Source organism: Temnothorax longispinosus, chromosome 6 (genome assembly GCF_030848805.1).
Source record: "Temnothorax longispinosus isolate EJ_2023e chromosome 6, Tlon_JGU_v1, whole genome shotgun sequence".
Classification (NCBI taxonomy): Eukaryota; Metazoa; Arthropoda; class Insecta; order Hymenoptera; family Formicidae; genus Temnothorax; species Temnothorax longispinosus.
The window spans coordinates 2458638-2485810 of NC_092363.1; the positions used below are offsets into that span (position 1 = coordinate 2458638).

At 46.2% G+C, this 27173-nt stretch overlaps 1 protein-coding gene across 6 annotated transcripts in view; it reads left to right on the forward strand.

Moving 5' to 3' along the window:
• The window catches only part of Ten-a (tenascin accessory), a 561949-nt gene that overhangs the window by 469590 nt on the left and 65186 nt on the right, over window positions 1-27173 (forward strand). The window contains exon 1 of one of the 6 annotated variants that reach the window (XM_071780083.1): window positions 5564-7735. The exons of the other annotated variants lie outside the window; for them this stretch is intronic. Within the exon in view, the coding sequence (XP_071636184.1) occupies window positions 7680-7735 (56 nt within the window). The 5' untranslated portion in view covers window positions 5564-7679. Of the gene's footprint in view, window positions 1-5563; window positions 7736-27173 lie in introns of those variants that run through there. 6 annotated transcript variants of the gene reach the window in all.

Genomic DNA, 27173 nt, shown 5'->3' on the forward strand with positions numbered 1-27173 from the left:
TAGACAATGGCCCAGTGTATGGCATATCTAGGGCGCTTGTACGATCCTCCGCGGACGCTCCTTACTGCCGTTCCGTTCTTTAAATCACCAAGCCTATCCCCTCGGCCGATCGACCGTGAATCGATCCATCTCGGCGGAATTGCGAGCGTAAACGACCGATTCTGTTACGCTATGTGCATATCTAACGGGCATTGACTGAAATACGTTCATGGTGTATCATTTCTCATCTATTTTCATTGATAAGATACTGTCAATGAAAATATTTATACATAAAATAGTTTGAGACTTGAACAGTGCCTGATAGACAGATTTACATGGAATGTGATTCCTAAAATATTTTGCACATGAACGTCGTTATGTATTCATTCGTATTTTCTCAATACAAATAAAACATGGAATACGATGGATTTCGCTATCTCTTTCTTTCCCTTTTATTTCTATCGAAAAATATAGATCGCGTCCATATGCAAACTATTTTAGGAATTAACTTCTATGCAAATTCGTTCCTTTTTTTTCGCAGGAAATATAAAAAGTGGCGTTCGCGTCGCTTTTATATCTATCTCCTCTCTATAGATAAATTCTCTTTTATTATCTCGTCCGCACTTGTGGAAGGATCTCTCGATATAAGGCATCAGTTGACCACGGACATACAAGAATGGGTCTCGCAATCCTCTCGACTATCGACCGTTCGCCAAAGTGAACACTCGCCGGGGCGAGACAATGGTCGAGAGCGATGAGCGATGTACTCGCTCGAGGTCCTCGAAGAGGGAATCTCTCCTCTTCCCGTCGTTCTCCTTTTTAAATCAGCTACCTGAGACTCGGTCGTATCGCCAATGCGGAGCTCGTTTCCCTCGAACGGAGTACGTGCACGGAGCTGTGTCGTCTTCCCGCGTGTATGTCGCGTACGTACGCGCGTGCATAATGCAGGAGAGGACGGGCCCCCAGTCGAGGAATATATCTCCTCCACCGGCTCACCGCAGGCCCAAATGTATTCACCCAATTATCTTCGCATCGCCGTGCCCCACGTTCCATCCTCCCACGCGTCCCTCCGTTGTGCTCCGCAACTTTTTCCTCTCTTACTCTCTATCTTCGCCGGCGCATTTGCATGGAATGCATTCATATGAAATCGACCATTCTTCCGCTGACTTCTCCGTCCGCCTTCTCTCTGTCTTTCCGTCTCTCTTTCTCTCTCTCACTCCCTCGCGCGGTCACATTCTCGCCACGATCGTCTACGGTCTATGTGGCACATCTTTGGGTTCTCTTCGCAGCTCGGTAAATCCCACTGAGGATACTCGAGATGTAACGCGCGTCGCAGAAAATTGGTTCGTCAGTAATGACGACGTGCTCTCTTTCTCTCCTTGCCATGATGTTATAATTCGGATCTCTCGAAGCTTTCGATGGCGGTCTCCTGTGAAGCAAAGTCAACTGTTCCGTTATTAGCATGTAAAACGTTAATATATTACGGTTTGCATCTTTTGCACAAGCAGTGAGATTTTTCTGAAGGTATTATTACTCTTGCACTTAGCACTTTTCTAATGTCGTTAAGAATTTTATTTAGTTAACTTAATTCTCTTATCTATATCAAATTATTAATTTCGAGATTTTGTAAACTGTTCTCGCTCTCTCTCTCTCTCTCTTTCTCTTTCTCTCTCTTGACATGCAAATAGAATGTCCACTGAAAGCTTTCATCGCGCTGTATGTCACGACCGCAGAAACGATACGCAACGTAATCCGACGTATGCATGCGTATAACGCTATCGCATGTGAGCCATACGGTACATAAACGGCGAAACTGGGGCGTATTATAATGTCATCGCAGCAAATGTCGCAAGAACGCATCAATGAAATAACGAAGTATTGTTAATTGTGCAGAAGTACATTCACAAGGCGTTATTGATCAGGATTTGTTAAATACAAAAGGATGAAATTCGCATAAGATGATTCATTTTGCTAGCGCGTTTCCCGCTATATACGACTGTACAGCTGGATTTCCAAATGGGAGAAGCCTTTAAGAAAATTACTTTAAAATTCAATTAATGAACTTAAGAAAATTAGGCGACAACGTTTACACATGCCGGATAATAGAAACGAATTTCGAATTTAATTAGAAAGCTCGAGTAAAGTAATAACACGAGCAAAAAGTTATTATTGCATTCAAATATTACATGGAATAATATTTAGTTTGCTTTTCCATCGACTTACTTGCATACTTGTTTATTATTTTATTAAGCATACATTTCTAGAATTATTTTAAATCAAATAGTAATGTAATATATCGCAAATTGTGAAAAGACAATTCGCAAAATATTATGAATCTGTATGTTAAACTCCATCGCGAGACGAGTCACTGGAAAGCAACATGAAAATCCATAACAGGGAAACTTCAATTAAAGGAAACCACCATCTGCCTCGAAGCGATAACATCGGAGAGGTATTACATCAAAAGGGGCGCGTTTCACGACGGTTAAAAATTCTGAATAACTTCGCGATGCCTTCGAAATGACCTTGGGAAATGGCTCTCACTTTCTCAATTTATTTCCTTATTTCACTACCGTCAGTTAAGCCCGCCCTGTACAATGCAGAACGTCTTCAGGGTCGTCCACCGAGCGACAGACGGGAAGAAAGCCGGGGACGCTCCCGCACGTCCGGGCAAGTCGCCGTCCCAAAGGCAGAGAAGTGACTATCGAGGAGATAAGGAGAACAAATGAGTGCTTATGGCACGGAGGAGGGTAAGCGATATCTCCATCGTCGTCGTCGTCGTCGTCCTCGTCGTCAGGCAGGCAGCCGCGTCACAAAGCAACCAGGACTAAAGAACTAAGGAGATGCACGATAAGAGGGCGCGACGAGGAGAATGAGGATAGGAGGAGAGAGAGGGCGGGATTCAAAGACGTCCGACGTTTTACGTATAGGCGCTGGAGGGACAGCAGGGAAAGTACACGAGGTACGAAGAACGAAAGGAAGGAAGGAAGGAAGGTCCTACACGCCGCGACGCGGCAGGGGGGTGCGCGGAAAGCGACACGGGACGGGGTGGGTGGGAGCTGGCGTTTTCTGTTTAAGCAACATCAAAGAGCTTGTCGCAAATTTTCTACCGTCCTCGCTCCGCACCCCTCCCGCCCATCCAGGATCATACGAGACCGTGTTCCATCTACCCGCGCGTACACACGACGCGCGCGTTCCAGCCCGGAGTTTCGGAGTTCCGGGGCGATAGTTTGGGGCACCGAAGAATGGTGAACGTCGTGAGTGGCAATGGGTGGTGGTGGCGGCCGCCGCCGCCGCCGCCGCCGCTAAAAGGGTAAACGTTGTAGGCTACCGCGGTGGATTTTGGCGGATGCACAACAGGGGATAAAACAACTTCTCCATCCATCTTCCTTCCTACCTCTCAAACGTCGACGCGACGCAGGAACGCGCGTGTGTGCGCGCGCATTGAACGAACGTTTACGCACATATTTGTGGATATGTATTTAGGTGAGGGTGATGCGCGTATGTACATGTGTGCACACAGGCGCGGAGTGAGTATCAACGACCGCGGGGCGCGATGCACTGAAGAGATAATTAAACTTCCTTCCGATCGTTCTCACGAGTTGTGTTATGAGAGGGAGCGAAGTGGCGTCGGGCGATTAAAGCGCCCGATGATTCTACGCGAATCTACGTCGCGTCTCTCGCTGAGAAGAGACTTTTTATTTGCTTCTTTTTTCCACGGAGAATAAGTTTCACGCGAGTAGCTTATGCAGAACGCTATATAATAAGAACGCCTTTCAGCATTAAAATGCCATTAATGACCTATCGGAATTGACCTATATAAGAATTCCGCGTATAGAAGATTCGTGGAATCATTACCGAGTTGCATTTTTATTAGGAATATTATTAAAGCATCTACTTTTCTGAAAAATTTATTTTGTATTAAAAAGTATCCCGCGTAAGGTATTATTATCGAAAAGACTTTGATACTTATTTTAATTTCGTTGCATTTTGACTTATCGACGAAACGCACGATGAAAATAGTTAATCGGATTTACCGTTAATACATTTTAATAATGAAAGTTATATATATAACTTTACTAAGCTGAGTATATTCCGCAAGTTGATACAGGGCTCTGCGTTAAACAAAATTCGATGTTAATCACTTTTGGCAAGCTACAGAATTGTTTGGCATGAAACTGTTGTGAAGCGTGGCATGAAAGTAACGTGAATTACTTTTATGTTGCTAAGTGATTAATATGTTACATACATATGTATTGTATTTCAAAAAATCCTCAGAAATAATCACAGATAGAACATTATTAAATGTAGTGAATAAATTTTGTGTTTAAATTAAAATTAGATTTTACGAGATATGTCCGCTTATAATATAAATAACATGGAGTCTAATCGAGATCAATCTTTCTTAAGTCGCAGTATTGCAGTAATTTCTTCAGTACATGTTTAAATTAATATTGAAAAATACGGATAAGGAATGAAAATAGACTTAGCATGCTTATTTATATCAAAATAAGTGAAATAGCGTAACGGTGCACAACACATCAATTAATTTAAGGACGCATTAAATGAATGGGGTCGCGGTGACGCGATCTTTGACCCCGAATCGAAAATACAAGTGCTCGACGTCCACGAAATCCACCACCATGCAGCTCTCTCCTTCTCCCTCCCTCTCTCTCGTTCTCTCTCTCTCTCTATCTCTCTCTCTTTACAACCCCGTCTCTCCAGTTATCCCTGTCGTAGCGCACGCGCATCGCTATTTCTCTTCTCGCCGCTCGGCCATAGCAAGGGTAGCATTACACGTGCACACGTCTATTACGTGTGTCCGCGACTGCATCTATATAGTACCTCGAAAACTTATGCTTGCGGCAGAACAAACCTAGGATATCAAATTAAATCCGGTAATAGCGTGTCTTTAATCGCAGCTTTTTCCTTTTTTTTTATGACATTTCAGTAGCGATCTAAACGCAAAATTTTGGAATATTTGTCTTATATGTTAAATACTAATCAACGTTACTCCATTTTATACATCACTATCTTCCGTCTTTATCAGAGATTAAAATATTAATTTGGTAGTACAAATAATATCTCAAACATCTTAACGATTGTACGAAAAGAAATTTATTTATATACACATAATTTAAATTGAGTGTACTCTGAGACTAAAATTTGTCATTTAACAGTTTTATATGCATTCCGATAAAAAATGTGTTCAAAATAAGTGAGAAGGGGCGAAAAATGTTCGGAGTCTACGGCGCCATCGCGTTCTTTACGCGCGTCATCCGTGAAACGAGTAGATTTATGCTATCGACACCCAAGCGGCCGCGACCCTTATGGAAGGCGCATCATCAAGGGCCGACGACCACGGTGCGACGATCCGAGTAGTGACCGCACCCTCCGCGTGGCGGCGTTCTCTCGCAAAGGGTCGCAATACCGAAACGAGGGTGAGTCTCCGGCCCCCGAGGAGAAGTGAGGGTTGGTGACGCGCGTGGGCGCACGCGCCGAATCTGGCCTCGCGCGATGGTGGGGACGTTCAGTGTCACTTCGTGCCGGGCGTTGCGGCGCCTTCAGTCTTTGATCCGCAGCTGCCGCGGTTGCGTGCCGTTCTCGCACTCGCAGCGTCTCCGCGCGACCAGCCGAGAGAGAGATTAACGACCCCCGTCCGTCGTCGTGCGCGAAAGGAGGAGACATCCCGCGTCCGGTCGCGGCACCCGGTAACGGACAAACGGGGCAACAACAATTTTTAATCGCGCCCCGATCACGCGTCACCACGGCTGTGAAAATTGGAAACCCCGAAGAGCGTCGCGCGCGACCCATGGAACGACCGCGTCGTTGGCTCCCGATAACGATCGGCGATTCTTCTCCGGAAGACGACAGCTAAATCACTTTGGGAAGTCTCGGAGAGTCGACAAACAGTCGGGCAACTCCGACGTGACACTTCGGAATCGGATAGGGAGCGGACTGAGCGGAGGAAATTGCTCCGATCGACCTCGCGAAAAGTCGGAGCGCTGTCGCGGAAAGTTCTGTCGCCGCGCGCGAGAATCCCATAGGTGACGTCCGACGGTCTATCCTTATCCTCCGCTGACGCGACCCGTCGGCATAAAGCCCGGGGATTTTCGGAGCTGCTCCACTCCATCACGCCGCTCTCTCCGGCAGCTACAACAGCGCGGGATCTGCGTGCGTTTCTCGGCCCGCTGACCCAATTAGTTTTCACACAACCGAGCACCGACAGCGCCCGCGGCTATAAGAGAATGCCCGCGAGCGCGCGCCGCCCGCAGAGCGTAACCGGCTGATCGCAGTTTTCCGAAACGTGCAGATTGAATTCTACGTCGGGGAGCTTCGCGCGCCGAACGTGCCTACCTTTGAACGCGCGCTCGGAATTCGCTGTGCGCGCGGCAGCTGCACCGGGGCTGAAAAGCCATTCGACTCGCTCAACGGTATACCAACCAGGCATCGAGGAGGAGATACGCCGGCAATCTCTCGGGATTTTTTCAGTCGTTTCGTCCAAGTGGCTAGGTGGTGAAATTACGTAGCCGGTCAGATAGTGGTGTTTTCCTTTTTTTTTTCTGTGGAGTGTCGTGAGCACGATTTTGGAGTACCTGCCGAACCGTTGGTGAATGAACGTCGGATATAAGGGCGTCTCTCGCGGGCAAGATAACGCTCGTTCACGATCCGGAGCACGTTTCGAGAGAGTGTCGGCCGAGATCGTCGAGGAAGAGGGTCGACGCCAAGTTCGGGTCACGCGGAATCGCTGTGTCGAACATCGCTCGCGGGAGGAAGTTGAACTTTCTCGCTGGCGTTGACAGATCGATAACAAAGTTTGCGTACGCGAGTTTCTCCCCCTGTCGTCGTGCCTGCCATCCTGCCTGCCTGCCTGGCTGCCGGCTATGCGAACGGTGTAGCGCGGAGTCTGCGGCACCCTTCTGGCACTCCACCTCCTTGCTACGCGGCGGACGTGGAATGTGTTTAACATTAAACGACTCCCGCGCCCGTGCGTCCTGAGTCTCCCCCCCCCCCCGCGGGACCAAGTCTGCCGAAGCGTTCACCCGTGAACGTCCAGGATCAATGAACTCGCGAACGTGACTCGCGGCGAGTTCGATCAACATCACCTCCGAGGACGACGGCAGCGTGTCACGGTAATCGGTCCGTCCCGCGTGAACCTGTGATATGCGATCGTAGAAACGATCCTCGCGAAGAAGCTGACTGCCTCGTCGCGGGACTTGGATGCCAATCGTGCGGCGCCCGTCGGAAATCTGACATCCCGACGATCCACCCGTCGCGGTAGCCTGTCGTTCTCATTGCCGACCAAGGAGTACCTCGTGAAATATCGTCGGAAGGAGGAGAAGCGACGCGAGGACGCGGTCGAGCGGGAACGGGGTATCAGGGGCTCCTCCTGCCCCAGACTCGGCCCCGAAGGTACCGCAAAGTGCGCAACGGTGAAGGGCAACGGCGGATTCGGCGACTACTCGGCGGCGGGTGAATTCGAGGTCTGGGGCGACGAACACCACGCTGCGGATGGTGGTCTAGACCGTCAGGTGGCGAGGCCGCCTTCGCGGCAGCAACGATGCGAAGGCGGTTCTTCCCTGAGGCCGTTGCTCCACGTAGCCCACTGTGAGCTACACTCGCCGCGGGAAGCCGAGCTGCTGCGTCTCGACCATCTCGAGGGCCTCGATCACAAGTCCGTCGAGCACGACGCGTACTCGATGATGGATAACTTTCACAACCCGGTGCCGCCGCCGTTACCACGACGTCACGTCCGGTAAGAGACGTTGTTACGATTATGCGCCCGGATTTTGTATTGACGATTGTTGAGTGGCAAACTGCAGCGAGGTATAGTTCCGAACGCGCGGTTACAGATCGAAGTTTCGCACTTACAACTCGATTAACGTTTCGTTCCCAACGGGCTCCTTCGGCGGAATATGAACAAGCAGTTGTGGTTTTGCAATAAGTACGGAAACTGTCGGATCATTACTCGAAACCTACCCATTCTATAAATTTATATACATAAAGATAAGTCGTACACGAGATGTTTTTTTTTCTGATACAACTGAACTGTCAAAAATCTCGGATGCATTGGTTCGCATTTTATAATTTCCTTTTTTAGAAAATTAGGAATATATATAAGTTTTCAAACAATTCTACATTTTGATATGTTGAAATTAATTATTACCTTATTTCATGGCTCTTAAATGCCTGTTGGCAATTCCATATAATGCAAAAATAATTGAAGTATTAAATTGAATCAACCGACTGCGCTATTCATATTTATTATTCAAATTCGCCATTTTAAATCAAGTGTGCCATTGAGCGTCGATCGATATCAACGTGCACCTCGAAACGACCCGTCATTAACTCCATCCTTCGAGCGTGAACCCGTCGAACCTCACTGTATTTCGAGTGCGCTGCGAGCTATATCGGTCCGCGGCATGCACTCGACATGTCAAGCCCCTTACTACCCATCTTTGTTTTTCGCTCGACGTGCCGTCCGTTCTCCTCCACGTCACGGATCTTAAACTGTCGAACCGAGATTCGCGCGCTTCGCTACAGCGAACACGGAACGTCGTGCGCAATCTTCGCCGTCCTCTGTGTATCGTGGACGAACGCGAAGCCGAAAGCCCGCGCCTTCGTTTCAAGTCTGCGCCTCGCGTGTACGACGATCGATACCGAACGAGCGAGAGAGGTGCACTGAAGACGGGATTTGAGACGAGTGAAACGAGAGAGGAACATCTTCCACGTTGTTCCCTCAGAAATATTCAGGCTCCTCAAGAGCCCAGTTTCTGACGTTGTCGCGCGTCGCGTCGTTTCGGCGCACCCAACAACCTGTTCGCCACGCGATAACGAGCGCGACTAAAATATGTCTTCGAAACCGCGCGTCATTGCGTATACATTCATGGCGCCCGGCGCTTCCCGGAACGAGCAGATCTCCCAAAATTCTACGGCAACGCCCGCGAAGTATGCAAAGTGGCGCATAAATTCACACGGCGTTCCGTAATTAAAATTAACGCAAAGCGGACCGACTGCATACCGTAACCGCACCATTACAGCGCGCCCGAAACACCGTTGAGAGCCTTTCGAAACGCGGCCCTTTACCCGTATCTTGACGAGCGCGCAAAATATGCGCGCGGTAGAGGCAAGGATGTCTGTCTCTCCGTAACCGCGCGAGCGGAGACACAAAGCAAACAGGCGGAGGGTATAACGACGAGCGTCTAGGACTCGGAAATCCACGCATGCCGCGCTCTGCCCCCGCAAGAGCAATCAAAGCAGCCCGGAAATCCGCGCGCGTTAGTCTTAGCGAGCGCGGTTCGCCGCGGCTCGTAGAAAACACACGTTGTAATCCGACGGATTCTGTCGTCGCGAGCGAGTGACACCCGAGATACGCGCGGCAAGGGAAGGATGCAGCAACGCGGCATGCATCGCGGGAGCGAGCGGTATGCGAGAGCGAGAAAGAGAGAGAGAGAGAGAGAGGGCCCCGAGCATGCGATCGATATATGCACGCACGGGGGCGAGAAGAGTGTGTACGCGAGTAAGGCAGCGCACGACGACGCGACGGCCCGCCGCGGGAAAGGCAAACAAAGTGATACCGAGGAGAGGAAGCCGCGACGAGGGTGGCGAAGGAGCATAGGACGAGAAAGCGACGGTAGGAGGAAGAGAGGCGGGTTTAGAGAGGGTACGTCGAGTATGTAAAAGGCGTGCGGCGCGGGGCGGCTGCACGGCGCCGACATTTCGCGGTGAAGCAGGCGACCCCATAGCCATGCATCACCCTGTCCTCTACCAACAACTACCCGCTATAGCTGCACCTACACGACCCCCTCGCAACTTCTCTTCTCCGCTTTTGTCTCTCTTTCTCTCCCATTTTCTCTCTCCCTCTCATTCTCTCTCTTCCTCTCTTCCTTTTCCTCTTTCATCGCCACGCTTTGCCGCTTCCGCCGCGACTCGTTCTTTCTCGTTTCTCGTTCCCGTTTTCCATCCGCGCGTTTTTCTCCGTTCAGTAGCACTTTTTCGCCTCTCTCCTCCCGTCGTTGTCTATCTTTTATCTCTTCCCTAAGCGCGACCACGTCTCTCCCGACTATTCGTGCCCTGGTTTTCGCTCGGCACAGTTCGACCGCCCTCGTCGCTGGTCCTTCTCACCACTCCGCGACGCTCCCTAACGCCGAGATTCCATTTTATGCACATCGCGTATCGCGCGGCGGCACCATTACCTCGTTTACCGTTTGTCCCGTAACGACGCGTATTCGCTCGGAGTCCAGTGGCGGATACAACGGCGGACGGAACGATAGAATCGCCCCTGGTTGAACGCTGAAGAAAAGAACCGAAGGAAAGGAGAACGGGGAAGGCAAAGCAAGCTACCGTTGCACGGATAGGCAGCGTGAAGAATGGAAATCGTATTTCCATAATATCCTAAACTGCTTCCGCGTCGGTGAAATGCGAGCGGGGACACCGAAAGAGAACGTCGCGGGGAATTTTACAGACGCGAGCGAACGATTTCCATCGTTCGATATTAGCCGACTGTAGCGTAACGCTGGAGACGCAGCGGTTTTTCGCGATATGAGGAGGGTACGACCGAGAGAGAGAAACGCGAAGGAGTGATATATACTTCTCGCGCGAGAGAAAGAGAGAGGGAGCGAGACTGACGGGCGGGTAGGAGGGAAAAGAAAAAAGATGAGGGAGGTGGAGAGAGAAAAGTGCGCGGAGAATTCTCTCGGTGGAGATAAGGGTTTTACATTCTATGTTACGCTACACTGGATGAGCGATGGTACGACTTCTCTTCCCACCGGAATATTCCACTTACCGGGATATTGGTACACCGATGATATTTCTCTACGCGCGGCGCGCGGCGAGCACGTTCGATATATCGGCGTGACAAATCGTATTCTGGCCGGGCCCGCCGCCGCCGCTTAGAGCCACCGGATACGTGAGAACGTAGCGATTAACCAATGAGTTCGGTTCTTTTCCACGCGGTCTTCATAATACATCTCGAGATGACGCGAGGGAAGAACGATAGCGTGTTTTGTTAATCGTGATATTCTATTAATCTATCCGTTTATATTTCCGTGGTGATTTTACAGTAGAGTATAAAGAATTATATGTACATGGAATATATTTTGCGAAACGTTATAAATCACACTTTGCTGAATAAGCAAAGCTCGTCTTTATCTTCCGGTAGCAGTACTTCTCGAGCAATTATTAGTTCAGGGCAAAACTGCGAGTCATCAAATATCAAGAGCACCCTAAACTACTGACTCTCAACGAGGTTTTCTGTGAAAGAAACTTTTCAGAGGTCTGCTGAATGTTACAAACTTTTTTATACACTTTTCAACGAGTTCATTATAAAACTCATATATTTAATATTAGAGACAAGTTATTCTTAGAATTTTGCTTGACCTAAAAAAAACGCTTCTAATGAAGAGTATTTCGCCTACCTCGCGAAATACCCAAAGGTTACAAGGTGCTAAACACTTCTACTCTTCTTGTGCCGTGCTGATGCCATAAATAAAAAGAGCCATGGCAACTGAAATTTCCATTGGACTCGAAACTGCTAACGATCGACCACCTGGCTCGACTCGGCTCGCGTGGAAGTCGACGCGCGAACGTAATCTTCCGCGTCACTATTAATTAACGAAATCAGCCCGCTGCGATACGGTTATTAATGGGACCGTTTTGTGGGCGAAAACACATTGTCACTCCATCGCTCAGGGTACTCCCATGCCGAACGGGACATGCGAAAAAAACAGACCGAGCGCACGCTCGTAGATCTCAGATACGCTATCACGCGTTTTACCGGGGAAGTTTGATAAGAAAAAAAATGTCTTCGTCCGGTGACGCATCGCGGTGAGGGAGAACGTGTAAACAACACCTCCACTCGCATTTATTTACCTGCCCCCGACAAGTAGGGGAAACTCCTGAACGCCCCTAGAACCCAGAACCGGGGAGAGAATGATTCCGGAAAACCGCCGCGAGTGGATAGAAACGAGACCGTCTTCTAGGATAGACTCCGTTTCCGGGTACAAGCCCGTTAAGACGTGGCGGAATTAACCGCGTTCAAGGGGTCGGAACGCTTTATTATGCCGCTGCTCCTGATGATGCACATGGCGGGGATCGATTTCTGGGAACCGAGGGGCGACACGGCGTTGATTGCGGGAATGTAAGAGCATCGATCAACGTTTCGGTGGGAAAACTGATGCAGTACCTGCAATTCCAGGTTTTGCACCACATTACGGCGATTTATTACGTGCGTTTGTTGAAATTTCTGGTATGTAAGCCGTTTAACATGCGCAGGACCGAGTACGTGGAGAATGCGAGGTATAATGATAAACGATAGTACAGTGATAAAATCCTTGATTTTCCTGTGGCAGATAAATAATCGGGTATTCAGTTTGTTGTCGCAAAAATTTCATGCATGTCTAATATATGTATATATATATATATATATATATATATATATATATATATATATTCTGCGACGGTTTTCCAAATAATTTGCACTTACGATATATCTAAAAGTATTGCGGGATAAGAATCTTGAAATTGCGGTGGTCGGGTGCACGTAGCTACGGTCGAGCGGTCGCGCGTTGCTACCCGAACGCATTTGCGGCGAATCGACGTCGGGAATACCTCTGGAATATATTCGAGTGTACATACACACCGCCGCGTCACTTAGACGGCCCAGACGCAGTCTCGGCAATTGATAGGTAGTCACGCTAGGCTGACCTCAAGGGACATCAGTTCGTGTAGCGCATCGTGCGCGGCTCCCGCCGCCTTCCACCGCTGCCCCCCTGCGGCCGCCTTAGCTTTCGTAAAATCTACTCCCAGACCGGGCGTTCGTAGCTTCCGCCTCGTATCTTTCGCCTACAACCACGCTCAATCGCGCCCCTCCTCGTACACCCTATCCTCCTACCGTCACTTCGCTACCCTCTTTCCAACTCTTGCCCCCCCCCTCCCCCCGGACTCGCCGTCTCCATCGCCCTCCGTTTCTCTTCTTCTTCCGTGTTGCTACCTTCGCGCCTCCCCCTGTGTTCACCTATTCTTTCTCTTTCTCCGCTTCGCCGCGCCTCTCTTTCTCTCTCTCTCCCTCCCTCCCTCTTTGTGTAAGCTCACGGTTCCATCGTCTCAACATGTCGGTGCCTCCGCTCTCCACCGCTCGGATATCTCACCGCACTTTTACCATCGCTCTTAAACCACTCCGTATCCTGTCCTTATCGACGCATGCGTGTTTCCCCACGTTTTTCTCTCTGTCTCTCTATCTTGTCTTCTTTTTCCCATCCTACTTCGCCACCCTCCTGGAGCGATTCCGACGCGCGCGTTCCGCCTCCGTCCGAAGGTTTTCTCGCTTCCGCCGCTGACCACCACGCATTTTTCATCCTCGCCACCCCCGTGGCGAGCAACAACCAGCGCTGTTCGAGTGACTCGGGGTTTTAGTCGTCCCTTGATCCGCTTCTTCGCACTTACTCCGCCCGAACGATTCGCACCTAATACTTTTCTAATAGGAAAAAGGCAGAGTCAAGATATATGGGGAATTTTTCTACACAACATGCACATCCAATGAATGTGAAAATGTCCCATAAAATCCCGGATTTCTGAACATTTCTTAATCTCGTCGTTATTTATTACAGGATTAATTGTAAAAGGAATATATGTTATCTCTGGAAAATATCCCTTTGTTCTCTAAATTCTGCAGCAATAATGCAGTATATTTTTATTATATACTAATTTCTTTTATATTTAAAATGTTTACTAAGCGATACTCTCGACTTGACTGAACAAATAGTGATCTCTTTCTGCGTATTTTTATAACTTGACAATAACTTATTCGTAAAATTTCTCGCGTATGTGATCTCAATGTAAATTTCATAATATGGGATTATTCTTGTAAGAAGATACGTACGGCAATATTAGCTTTAACTGTAAGCTGCTAGATATGGATTGTAGAAGGACAATTATTAACTCTAAAAAGGTAAAAGTAATATTTATATCTTTCATTTTGAAAGAAATTCATAATTTCGAAACTTGTGTTTCTTAGCGTTACTGTTGCCAGTAGATGCAACTGCGTCACGTGTACAGCATTTCGATTTCTCGCCGTTTCTATTATTATTACCGCTTCACATCCGGCTGCACTGTAATGGCTCGCGTGCGCATTGTATTTTCTATGCTATTTGTGAAAATTGTCTACCATTTAAGGACCACCTCTACGAGTTTCCTCTACGATTTTTCCTCGCAAACGTCGCCCGGCCGAGGCACTAATATCTTTTGTAACAGCACAAAGGCGAACGACTCTTTGGAGCAAATTAATTACTCCGGCGTATTAAACACAGCGAGATGCTACATTATTCTATCAGCTTTCTTATCTTGCGTCAGCTTCGACGTCCTCGGAGAATTAATTAATTAATTTTCCTCGCTCGTGCACTGCATCGATACAAAGCCCCGGTCCCTCGAGCGCGCGCGCGCGCTCGCTCGCTCGCTCGCTCGCATCGCCAGATAATCTCCATTGTATTCTCTATTTTCGAAAGTGCAGCATTACGTTAATGCCGATAATGGGTTATGAACTTTATCAGCGGATTGGCAACAGGCTAGCGCATCCGCTGACACACAAAGGACCATTTAGTCCGGTGACTGACCGGCCATACGTTCGACGCACCGCACACCCGCATGGATATATCCAAAACGAATTTTAATAAATCTCGTCGGGCGTTAAATTACTCGTCGCCTCCGCACGAACACACTCACACGCGTGTACGCGTCTCGCCGCGTCGTCCGCCCTCTCTTCTTCAATTTCCAACGCGCCATTGGATTTCCTCGTCTGTTTATGCAACGAACGTCGCTTTCGCGGCTCGGATTAACTTTCTTTTAATTACGCAATTAGTCGTTTAAGGAGGAGCGTGGAGCTCCTCCCGGGCTTGTCGGGAGACAATCGGGAGGGGGACCCCAACCACCACTTCCACCGTTCACGGACGTAGCAAGAAGTGCCTCTTTTCCTCGAACTCCAGTTCCAAGTTCCCTTAGACCGTCGGAACCGGGATAGCTACGCCTCTGGCCTCCATTCGTTGCCTCCGGTAAATCGAGACTGCGAGACACGGGCGAAGACGGAAACGGAGTCTCTCTCGCGAACGCGAACGGAGAATACAGAAGCGGACCACCTACCGACTATAGAAACCGATTCGGCGACTGTTCTGTTCTGTCGCTGAGAGGCATTTAACGCGGGACCGTCTGCAGCGGACTTCGTAATTTAGAGCCAATCTCCTTTATTATCGGCAATGTCTGCGCCCCGCTGGGGGACCTTTCCGTAAACTCCGCTCGTTAGGCGATTGAACGTACAAACCGGGCGCGAGCTCCTCAATGAACGGCGCGGTAGGATAGGAATTGCCGGAAGACATCAAATGAAACATAAAAACGATTGCTAAATAGCGCTGTTTAATATTTGATATTTCGTGAGTATTCAGGAATCTGATTAAGTCGTCTCCGGCCAACTCACTCCGACGTTCATGCGAGCCAACCTTTTTCTATTCTCCGGGAACATCGGTTGATATATTTTTCCGCGAGATTACGTTTTTCCAACGATTGCTCGTCCCTCGTTGGGGGATTCGTCCCGAGGACGAAGGACCATGTCCAGGCACGGCATCTGATCTTTGATTGCTACAATCGTTCCGTTCCACTCTCCGATTCGCTATTCCATTTGCCTCGTGTCTTTGGATCTGCAAAAAGCCTTTTGTACGGTCATTGAGTCAACGACCAACCGTCCGGCAATCTTATCTACCAATGAAGAGCGTGAATCGCGATTGAACGAAATTTTAGGAATGTCGACCGATTTAACTATTTTTAATCATTTTCTTTCCATGTTAATTTATCGATTCAAAGTTTTACAAGGACAAAGTAATTCTCAGATCATAAACTAATGATTATTGATGATTGAAAAATTTCAGTTAAAAATAAAAATCTATAGTTGTAGTAAAAAATGAGTACGCATAAGACGTATGGATTATTACAAATTTAAACGAAATTCCGAGTAAGTACCGTTGTCTTTTAAATATTTAACAGATGCAGTAGATTAAATTAACTTGCATCACGCGAGAGCTATCGAGAAGTTTTTATTCGTCGCGTATGAAATAGAAAAGAATATCCGTTCAGGCTGAGCTATACCTCGAACGAATATTATAGACCGCGAACGTGACGGGAAAGTTTAGCAAAAACTTGCTGATCGTTACTAACATAGCGAACCTATGAACTTCGTGTAATGATAGAGTACGTTTGTGTGACAAGCATCGCAACAAAGAGACACAATCCCGCGAGCCGAGTGAACATCCCCTCACGCCGCGAAAGTCGCCATCCTGTCCATGTATAATCCATCATCTGAAATCGAAAACAACAAACGTTGACATCGCGATCGTAGAACGTCGCGAGTGCAAGGACCTGCATAGCTAACAATAAGCGCAATTGATCAAACGATCAAGCATTGCATTTCTAAACAACAAAATCATCGCGTCTATACATCCTATTATAAACTTTTATTTATATAAATTCTAATAGTCTATAATTTTTATTTCTAGAAAAATTCTTGCTAACCGAAAGCGTGTCCCAAATAAATATACAATTATTTGAATGCGAAATGATAAATTTCGCTTTCTGCTTCTTTATAAATATATCGATATCTTTTTTATATTCGAGAATCTCTGAATATTCTAGTCATTAAGCGCAAAAGCACGAGAGAGAAGCCAGAGTACGCGCGACCGCTAGCGATCCCACGATAACTAAGTGTCACCGACTGCTTATAAATGCGCGATATTTATACGCCGAGGCGCACGCTCGGGCGAGACGCGATGGTAGTCAGAAGAGAAGATAAAAGGATACGACCGGAGAGACGCGCACGTGGGTGTGTGAGATCGAGGTGGTTATAAGTAATTCATCGCCTCGTAACGCGCGGCCAAGTCGGCGGCGATGTAAATGCCGACGATGCGGCGCGCTCTAACTCAACCGACGTCCGTGTGTGCCTTTCATTGCTCCTATCTGCGACTCTAGAGGCACTTGAGCCTCGAGATCTGGATGTCGTGACGACGCGATTTCCTTCCGCTGCTTCGTCGCAAATTAGCCACGCTTTAAGGAAATAGCGACAGAGGGGAGATCGCGATTTCTTTCATTTCACTTTATTCACACCAGGAACCAGGTCGAAAAAGGTGGCGATACAAAAAAATAAAGATCGAACACTTGACTACGAGCTGTATTGTAAGAAGTGATGGATTGGTCAGACGCTGAATAGTCGCTGCGTGTTTTCTCCAGGGCGTTCTTTCGTAGCGGCTGCTCCTCGGCATCGCTTTCCGCTCTTTTTTTCTCGTTTCTTCTCTCTCTCTCGTCTTCCAGGGATCTCTATCTTTACCGCGGCCGTGTATACTTTGGCATTATGTATATCCTAATCTAAATAGATGCCCCGCACTCGACGAAGACGCGACGGTACGACCTCACGATGGCCGTTAACCGTTAATGACGGACGGCCACATCGATGCAACGGAGGAGAAAGCGCTTACGGCGCACGTAAAGAAGTAACAGCGGATTCGGTTAGGGCGGACTGCACGACAGGAGATGAAAAAGAAACGAAGAGCTGGATAAAATGTGACCGAGGGCTCTGGTGAAAGGGAGAAAGGGGAAGTGGTGGTGCCGAAGGGATGCGGTGAAGGCAGGGTGAGAGCAGGGAGGTAGAGGAGCACATCGACACACGCAGACGCAGTTATCTGTTCCAATTAACCTCTTACATTTCGTTCCCTTCCACTAAATCCCATCCTCCCCCGCTCGTCCCCCGTGCCGGATTCTCCGCCTGTCCACAGTCTGGAACGTTGAAATTGAATCGAAGCTCGCCACGCTCTCCGAAATGGAAGACGCGACGAAGTGCCGTTTCCGTGGGACTTTGAAAATGCGCGGTCATTACGTTTATAAAGCAGCAGAAAGGAGTATAACGCGTCTCTGTAGTGCGACGCCCTGCGCGTTGCGCGAATCACGAACCGATTCGGTCCCAACCAGCGTTATTAATATACATATATTAATATTGTAATACACGTAATACATTCACGCACCTCCTTGATAGCTTCCGGTAGACAATGGCGACTCATCGAACTTCACAAGAAAGATTACCATTAAAAAGTACTATACTGACTATACAACATCTGATGCTTGTCCCCTGCTGGTTAGTTTTATATAGTCATGACACGCAGTCGTTACACGAAGTTACTTATAGTACGAAGTACTTTGCACTTATGCTAATGTTTGCCAGCGCGTATCGGTAAATCTAAATTACCATTTCCCCTGAACACACACCCCCGGAGACATTTTACATTTTATTGTTTTGTGTTTTTTATTACATTTTTTGCTAAGAGACGCTTTGCAAATATAGCGGTACGGCATTATACAATACATTTCTTTACAACGGATAATTCGATATGAGACAGTGTAATTTATTATATGAGGTATCATCTAAGAATCCTAATTTCTTCTGCGACGACTAAGTTTTGTCGTAAACTTTGAGAAAAGATTATTTATTAATTGCGGGTTACGCATTATAAAACAATGTATGACTGCATATTGTATCACATTTCGGCCACCACGTGTGAGCCATGTCTTTCTATATGGGCACAAAGTAATAACCGAAGCGGGCCCGCGCCACGTTGGCGGATCAATATCGGTCACGGGAGTTGAAAGTACGGACGGCGGAGAGAGAGAGAGAGAGCGAAAAGAGACGAACGCAAACGCGGAGCAAGGAATCGCGCGACGGACAAGCCAGCGTAAACGAGACGAGCTCTTCATCGAATTTCAGGTTCGTAAACTTTCGCGGCTTCGAACTGGGGTTCGCGGGTGTATTTCCACCAGAAACTCTTGACCGTACGTACGTACAACTTCTTGCAACGCTTGATAAATCTTGCATGTAACCGCGATCAATTTTTACGGTGCGACATCGCGGCGCATAAAACTCGCGCGGGAACCGGAATTTTAACGCCGATAAACGATGAAGCAGGAATAACGACGGTGAATGCGAGAATATTTAAAAGCATTAAAGATACGATACGCGTGAGGCGAGAAACGCGCATAATCTTGGCGATCGAGCAAAGCGTGTGAGCACGCTGAATTTTTTTTATTAAATCAAATTTTATTTCCACAGTTAGGAAAGAATCGATTCGAAATTAATCAAAGAATCTTCAAACTTGATCGGAGTTTCGCGACGTTCTATATATCATTCTAGGTTGGCATTATATCATCGAATTCCTTCCGACAAGATACACCCGACGCAATCGTGGATACACCCGACGCAATTGTGTTGCGGCCGTATCGAAAATTTGCCCGCGGAAGGCACCCGGACGTTTCTCGTTACGGTGGATAATAAACGACTAGGAATCGCTTTCCGGGCGTGCTCGGCGCGCTGCGCCACGGCTGCCGGATCCCGCGGATTCGAGCCTCATGATTAATGCAGGCCTTTCGCCGGCACGACGTTTCCCAATGACAGGAAACGCGGCTCGAAAATTTTCCGCGGCTGGCGAAGCATAACCACCGACGCGCGAGCTTCTGAGATCCGCTCTCATCGTCGTCGCGACGGCAACGAACGGCACGCGGGCGCGGCGGCAGCGACGGTGGCGAAGGGATAAGAAGAGGGAAATCGTGGGCGCGCACCCGTCGGTATAAATAGATAATGCAGTGGATAAACGTCGGTAGCTAGAATTTCAGATGAAAGAGGTCTACGCTCGGTCTCGTCTCAGGAGTCACTCCGCGGGACGTTAATGATGTTAGTCCATCGTAAACCGCGAGATTGTCGCCCCGATAGTTCAAGTTGGACCGACCGTGAAAAGTCAAAGAAAACATACTGGTGCAGTTAACTTGAGGCTCTGTTGAGACGGTGACTTTTGTGTCCGCGACAATACCATCTGAAATATTAATCGCAAGCGATTACATTAGGTTTTTAGAGCAACGCATTTGGAAACGTTTAATTAAGATTTATATATATATATACATATATATATATATATATATATATTATAAGGGGATATCTAAGCAAACGTATATTACACGTAACAGTAACAACTCTCTTTCGCGATCGTTTAGAATGAATACTTCAATTCACGAATATTTCAAATGCATTCCGCGATGCGTATACATAGAATCGATGTTGAGGAAATAGTGCAATAAAGAACGATTTCAATGACGTTGTTACATCATAAACCAAAGAATAACGACGCGGAGCCAATTTCAGCGTCGCTGAAAATTCGAAGTGAGGCGGTATAACGTGACGGTATCGTAAACATAAATAATGTATAACTTCATACCGCGTAATAAATGGGTAATGTGCCGTATACATTAGATTTCGCTTCAAAGACACGCGTGATGGACGATTAGAAGGCGTTTGCGCGGACTCGCGGTTTCCGATTTATTCCACACAAGTAGCAGCGGTCGCATATGCGTGCATATCTGCAACGAGCAGTCAAGAAATAATTTATAAACGGCCGGTCCTTCGGAGATCTCCTCCCGCACGCGCTACTCGCGCGCGCGACGTATAATCTATCAAAGGTACAGCGCCCGGGCTTCAAACAAGATAGATGTTCCTTACATGATTAAAGGCGCGCGTGCGCGCACTTACGTAATTAAATACGTCCGTGATACCGTGTGTACCGACCGCGTTTAGACGCCGATCTCCGCTTCCCTATTTTACGGCGTTAAACGTTTCGGTGTTACGGCGTTCTCGCAGTCTGAGACGCCGCGCGTCGCACGAAGAGCCCCGCGCGCGCGAAAGCCGGAGTGGTGATAAACGACTGCGGTGCAGCCAGCAACAGTGGAGTTTATCCAGTATGTATGATACAGAATAAGTAGATCATAGCGCCGGATAAAAGCTCCGGCTACACGGCCCGCTTGAAAGGGATCCGCAGAAAGCGAGAGAGAAAGAGAGATTGCGGACGCTCGGGATCGTGTCGTCGTCCCGCGAGACGTTAATAACGTTAACCCCCGTCGTAAACTGCGAGATTACGGTAGCGCGGAGGCCAATCTCGAAATCGCCGCGACGACGACGGCGACGAGAGAAACGTGTTACGCGACTTAAGTCGATCTACGTAATAACGCCGACCGCGCGCCGTCAATGTGTTACAGTTACAGCCCGCAACTGCCGCGCGCTCTGCGCTTTTGCATACAATACCGCTCTTTCTCGGTTTAACCGTTGTTTCGCGTTGGTGCAACGTATTATTCTCCGGTCTTTTATATTAAATCTCACGCGGGTCGCGATGGCCGCACGTTTGGATTGAAACGTAATGCCAGGAGTAATTGCCGCGGTACGTACATGTCCGCAGCTTAAATATTAAATATCTCTTGGCATAAATTTTTGACACATAAGCGCGGATAATGCAACATTATTTGTGTTTACGATCAGATTTTGTCGGTACTACGAAATTATTTTAATATACCTGACATCGCACGAATACGTAATATCCTGGTGCCTGATAAGTTTTATCAGTTATTATACGCAGCCGCTGCCTCGCGTATGTACAAATACGCCCTGCTTTTTGTGCCGCCCGTGTATTAGAGAGGATGCGATGAAATAAATTATATAAAACTCTCATCTCGTTGGAGGGCCGTATTGCGTTTCATTTAGTCCCGCTTTACAACCTCTGTGTAGCCCAACTGTCGTATCTGCCTCGTGTCTCGTCCCCGAGTTCAATATGAGCGGCGCATTGTCTGCGGATTTCAAATATGCGATGAAATTCCGGAGCAGCTACCTCGTCATACGGCCCGATTGTATTCCTGTCCCGAGACTGCGACGCGCGTATACCTTTAACGACGCGCATTCGATTTTTCACTCTTTTGATCTACGCAATTAATTAGCGACGTAATATGCACGCGTCGGCTGCAACAAGACTCACAGAGGCGCGTGCTGGCGAAAAAAACAAAAAGACCGCGACAGCCAGCCCGTACGAGTGTTTTTTGCAAATAATCACGTAGCGACCGGGAGAGGAGTGAACGTAATGAAAATTTTTCCCTGAGATAATTAAAAGTGTATAATTAATTATGAGACCGCCCGGTAATCTGATGTGCCCGGCGGTACACGCCGTCAAGTTAAAACTCGGTTTACTCATAGTGTCCTCGGTTATTCTCGGAATTTATTAACGCAGCATATTTTACATAAAACGCGATTTTATCGAGTAATATTGAGCCACTGCTTGCTGATACGTTTTCATAATACAATTATTGTCCTCGGTGATTACGTATAAACGCGAAAATACATGGAACTTGCAGTCTCTTACCACATATGTCAACGCTAACAAGTCAGTGCATTGTCCGGTGAGGGCAGATATATACCGCCTGCGTAAGTACGATCGATTATTCTTTCAGCCCCTTGTTTTTCCGTGAAGTGGGTTTGTTAGCCGCGCGATACAAGCGTCTATAGAGCCTATAGAGCGTCGATTTATTCCAGCTGTCTCCTCTCGCGAGCCGCTTTATTTTTTCATATTGCTGGACATAAATTTCCCGAATAAAATTTAAATTCCCAATCCCATCGGATTTCACATCGCGCGAGAGAAACTGGGTCGAAGAAAGACCAACGTCGAACAATTCGTCATTTTATTAAGATACACAAGTATTTATCATAATATTCTTTATTTTCTGTACAGAGTATTTTGTGTGCGCGAATATTATAAGATGAAAATATTTCCATTCGGATCAAAAGGTACCGGAAACAGAATTATTAAAAGGTTTGGTAAATTTCGTGCGGCGTATTTACACGACGCATTAGTTGCCAGCACCCGCGGCAAATATATGCGGCAAATATACCCGGCTCTACATCTGTAACAATATTACGGATTGGTGTTTTCCGATGTGCGCGACAGCGCATCACGTAGTTTTGCAAAAAACAAAATTGGCAACGCAACGGTTTTCTAGCGATACGCGCGCATTTATTTCGCGTTGCCTTCGTGGTATTCCTATTTTAAAGCAGCGAAGTTAATTTCACGCAGTGCAGATTCTGCGGATTGTATGTACATTCATCGCTATACGTACACGGATATCTCGGCACGTACATCGTTGCCCGCGTGTGTGTGTGTGTGTGTGTGTGTTTACATGCTCGGCAACGTGTGTGGGACGTGATCTCATATTATAACATATATCAAGGGAGCGAGCTACACGTCGAACGGGAATGCGCGTGTTTACAGGCATAGAGGGACATGCATATATGTGCTTCTTTGATGATACGCTTGATCGCGAGTACATATTGTTTCACTTTCATGAAAATCAATGAAAGTGTCTGTCAGAAAAAAAACCGCACGGTCATCCCTCGTATGATTACGGCATCATAGCTCCCTCGTATCGCAAAACTCGTCCCTTCATCGTCTCACATACTAAAAGTATTAAAAGAGAGTTACGTTTAAAATCGTCACAAAAAGCATTTGAATTCAATTTAATGAAAGAGTTCGCAGATGAAAGGAAGTATTGGAATCTATACAGAGGACGTAGAGAATGCGTATAATAATACAATGAAAGAATGCAAATAAAGATAAAGGAGAAAGACTCATTTGCGGAAATGACTCGATCGAAATGTGTGCGTAATGTAGCGTACATTTCCCGTTCTTTTGCTTCGTCAGTTTAGCTAGACGATTTTAAAGGTAAGAGTGTGCTTTTAAACGATATAGCAACCTGTAGCTACGCACTTTACAGCTACGGAGCACCACGAAGTTGCAGAGCATTCGAAACTTGGCAATGCGCGGTACAATATAGATATTCTTCACCAGCCTATAGATAAACGCAGTTTCGAACGCAAGTGGCAGCAGTTATAACAATGTATCTGGCCGGCCACGATAAAGTCAATCAGGTAACAATATACGGGGTGGCATAGCCACCGCGAACTGTCGTAAACGTTAGGCTCGTAAAGCACAATTGAAAATTCATTACGAGTTCGCGACACCGCGCATCATCGGCGCGTTTTGTATAATGCAGATGGGCCGAAGATAGAAATGTCCTGCAAAACCATACGCGTTGTACATACGTCGGATGCCGCAATAAGGACAATGCCAGTAGAAAGTAGTAAGGGATGCGGAATACAGCCGCGACAATGTGATTCGTCTACGAAAGTTTCAAGTGGAAGCAATGTGAAAAGTGGACGACATTAACGAGGATCGCGAAGAACTTATTAGAGAGTGTTTCTACATATACAACATAATTTCTGTACGATTGTTGAAAATGCATTGCTTTGGCGATAAACCACAAAATTACTTATACACTCCTTTTAGTATAATAATAAATGCTTCTTAAATGCCAAACGAGTAGAACAAAATAAAATCGTTTATTTGGTTGTTAATCCGTTTACCAAAGTAATTGTCAAAATCATTAAATTTGTGTAAATTATTGTGGTAAAAATATGTAAAAAATTCTTATCGAAATCTCTGAAATACTCTTTGTTCTTCAAAATGTCGCATTAGAGACTGAACATTAAGGAATGGTTTAACGAAGATTAAACGTCAAACTTTGTTCATTTCGACAAAATGTAATTCCGAAATCAAACTTCGAGTTAAAACAGAGAACGAACGCTGTAGACCTTTCATATCAATCAAGTCGAAAGAAACGCTTCATTGTTAGACCATGGAGCTCAATTAAAGTAATCAAGAAAAATTAAGCCAATTACGCGCCCGTACAAGCTTCTTTTAAAAGTCGAATCAAACGTTGTACGCGTTAATGTATTGCATTTCGGTAACTATCACTATATAAGAGAATATTTTCTGTGTGTGAATATTTAAACGAATTAATGTATAATCAACTTTTGTTATACATATTAAAAGACTAATTAATAATAATTTTATTATAAATAATACACAATCCTCCTATCTAAAAAAAAGGCATGTTAAATCGATACTCGCATCTCTCGAAGTCTTCTCGAAAGTCTCGAAGTTTAATAGTTGACTCTTTTCCGCGATGTACTGATTGGATTTCTCGCTGCGCTAATTTCGTGAGCGGCTGTCATATAGCATATTTTGACAGTTGTGTGTAATGTTAAAGCTAAATAGCGCGCGCGAAGCGCACGTCTGTGATGTCTATGTATAACAGAAAATGAATAGCGAATAGATAAAACGATTTTACAGACAGTAGACTTGAATAGACGAGATTACATGTTATGTGTGTATGTGTGTTTATGTATGTGTATGTATGTGCAAAAGTATTGCTACTTGCTACATTAAATGAAAAAAATACAAAAGAATTACAAGAGATTTAAAATTAAATTAGGCTACAATTAAAAACTTATTAAAAAAAATTTCTAACAACTCATGTAGTTTATCTACTGTCGCACTGTATGAACTGAACACTACAAAGATAAATTAATTTACTGCATTTGACTATTCTGTGCCGACGGAACAGAATAAAATTGCATTTACAAAATTACGAAATATTTCGCGTAGACATTCCTAAAAACTTCAAGGTGTATGGTTACTGTTTACATGAAGAAACAGAATTAATATTAATCCAATATTATTGCAATAGTTAACAAAGAGATTTTTTGCGTAAAGCGTTATAATTTACCTTTCATTCATGGACTCTTTGATTAATTATAAAACAATTTTTATAATTTCTACAACTTTTTTACAACTTTTAATGTTTAATTTTAAATATCTTTTCAATTAGATTTTAAATTGTAATTCTATTAAACCAAGAATATAATAGGATTATAATGTATTAAACCATGAATAAAATAGCTTGTATATTTGCGATTCTCTTTATAAGGGTCCTTGATTTTTGACCGTTAAAAAAATTATAGTTCTCTTCATATTTATCAAAGAGGAACCTACTCCAGACCAATCGAGAGAAAGTGCGGGAAATGGAAAATGGAACATTCTCCCTATAATAGTTTCGCAACAAAAAGTTCGCGGCGCACCGAAGTTCGCACTCGCGTCAACGTTCGTGAAAGTGCTCTCCGGAGGGGTATTTCCGGATTCAACTGCTAAAGCCAGTAGCGATGACCGGGATGCGACCTCTAGAGGGGATAATGCTCGCGGGCGCAAGAAGAAATAAATTAATCGCGTGCAGGCGAGCGTAGGTAGCCACAGAGCGTATAATTTCCGCCAGGTAGAAAATTTTCTCTCTCTCTCCCCTCGAGAAAGAGACAGAGAGAAAGAGAAAGAAGGAGAGAAGAGAGAAAAAGGAGAACGTGCACTCTCCGTTCTGGGAGATGCAAAATGCGGCGCGATCACGAGAACCCGTGGAACGAACATAATATGATTATTAGGAGGGCGTCACCGGGTTCTTCCGCCGTACGAAACTCCGCACGAAAACTGCGACCGGAGCATCGCTCGTAAATAAAGTCTAAGAAAGGCAGGAAATTCCCAACTTGAACATCGATTTTACTTCGAGTCGGTACATATGATGTCTGACAAGAGAAGGAAAGAAAGAGGGAGAGAGGAAAAGGTGGAAAAATGGGGACGGGAGAGGGAATAGGAGAGTCAAAGTGAGGGTGAATAGAGAAAGAGAAAACCCAGCACCGAGAGGTGGAAGAGGATGCCTGATAATTAATTGGTCTCGCATAAGCTTTGCTCCATTTTTCTTTTCCGTTCCCTCGCTAGCTGTCTTCTCTTGTCGCTGGAATCTAAATTTTTCGAACTCGGTTCGCACGACGACGCACGAGGAGCCGGAAAGTAGAGCGATGCAAAAAGGGTGAGCTTTGCAAAAGGGAAGGAAGAGAGGTGCTCCGTAATTTAAGCGAAAATCTCGAAACGACCCCTTGCCACCGCTGTCCTTAGAGGTATAACAATGATGAGGAACGTCGATGTGCGAGGGCGCACCCCTTGCTTCCCGAGACGCAAGGTTTAAGATTTCATACTGGGCCGGGCTACGCCGGGAAAAGCCGGTTTCGCCTTTGTTTGTGCGCGTGGAGCGGTAGATATTTCAAACCGAAATTCTATCCATTCGCGTATCCGTAATCCCAGACGGCTTAATATTCCTTTACAGCACGCTGTGCAAAAAGATTAACGTCTTATAAGTTATTAACTCAATTAATATGGATGTATGAGAAGCATGTTTTGCAACACGTCTGCAATTATTTGCGTAATTCGCATAACAGCGAAGAAATGAGAATAAAGAAGAACAGATATTTATGTACTTTTACATATCTATTAAAAGCTATGCTTCTAATATCTCTAGTAATAATCTCTAGATTAATCTTCTATCTCAAACAATATTAAAGTTTTATTTCGTATTTTGTTGAAATAATATAT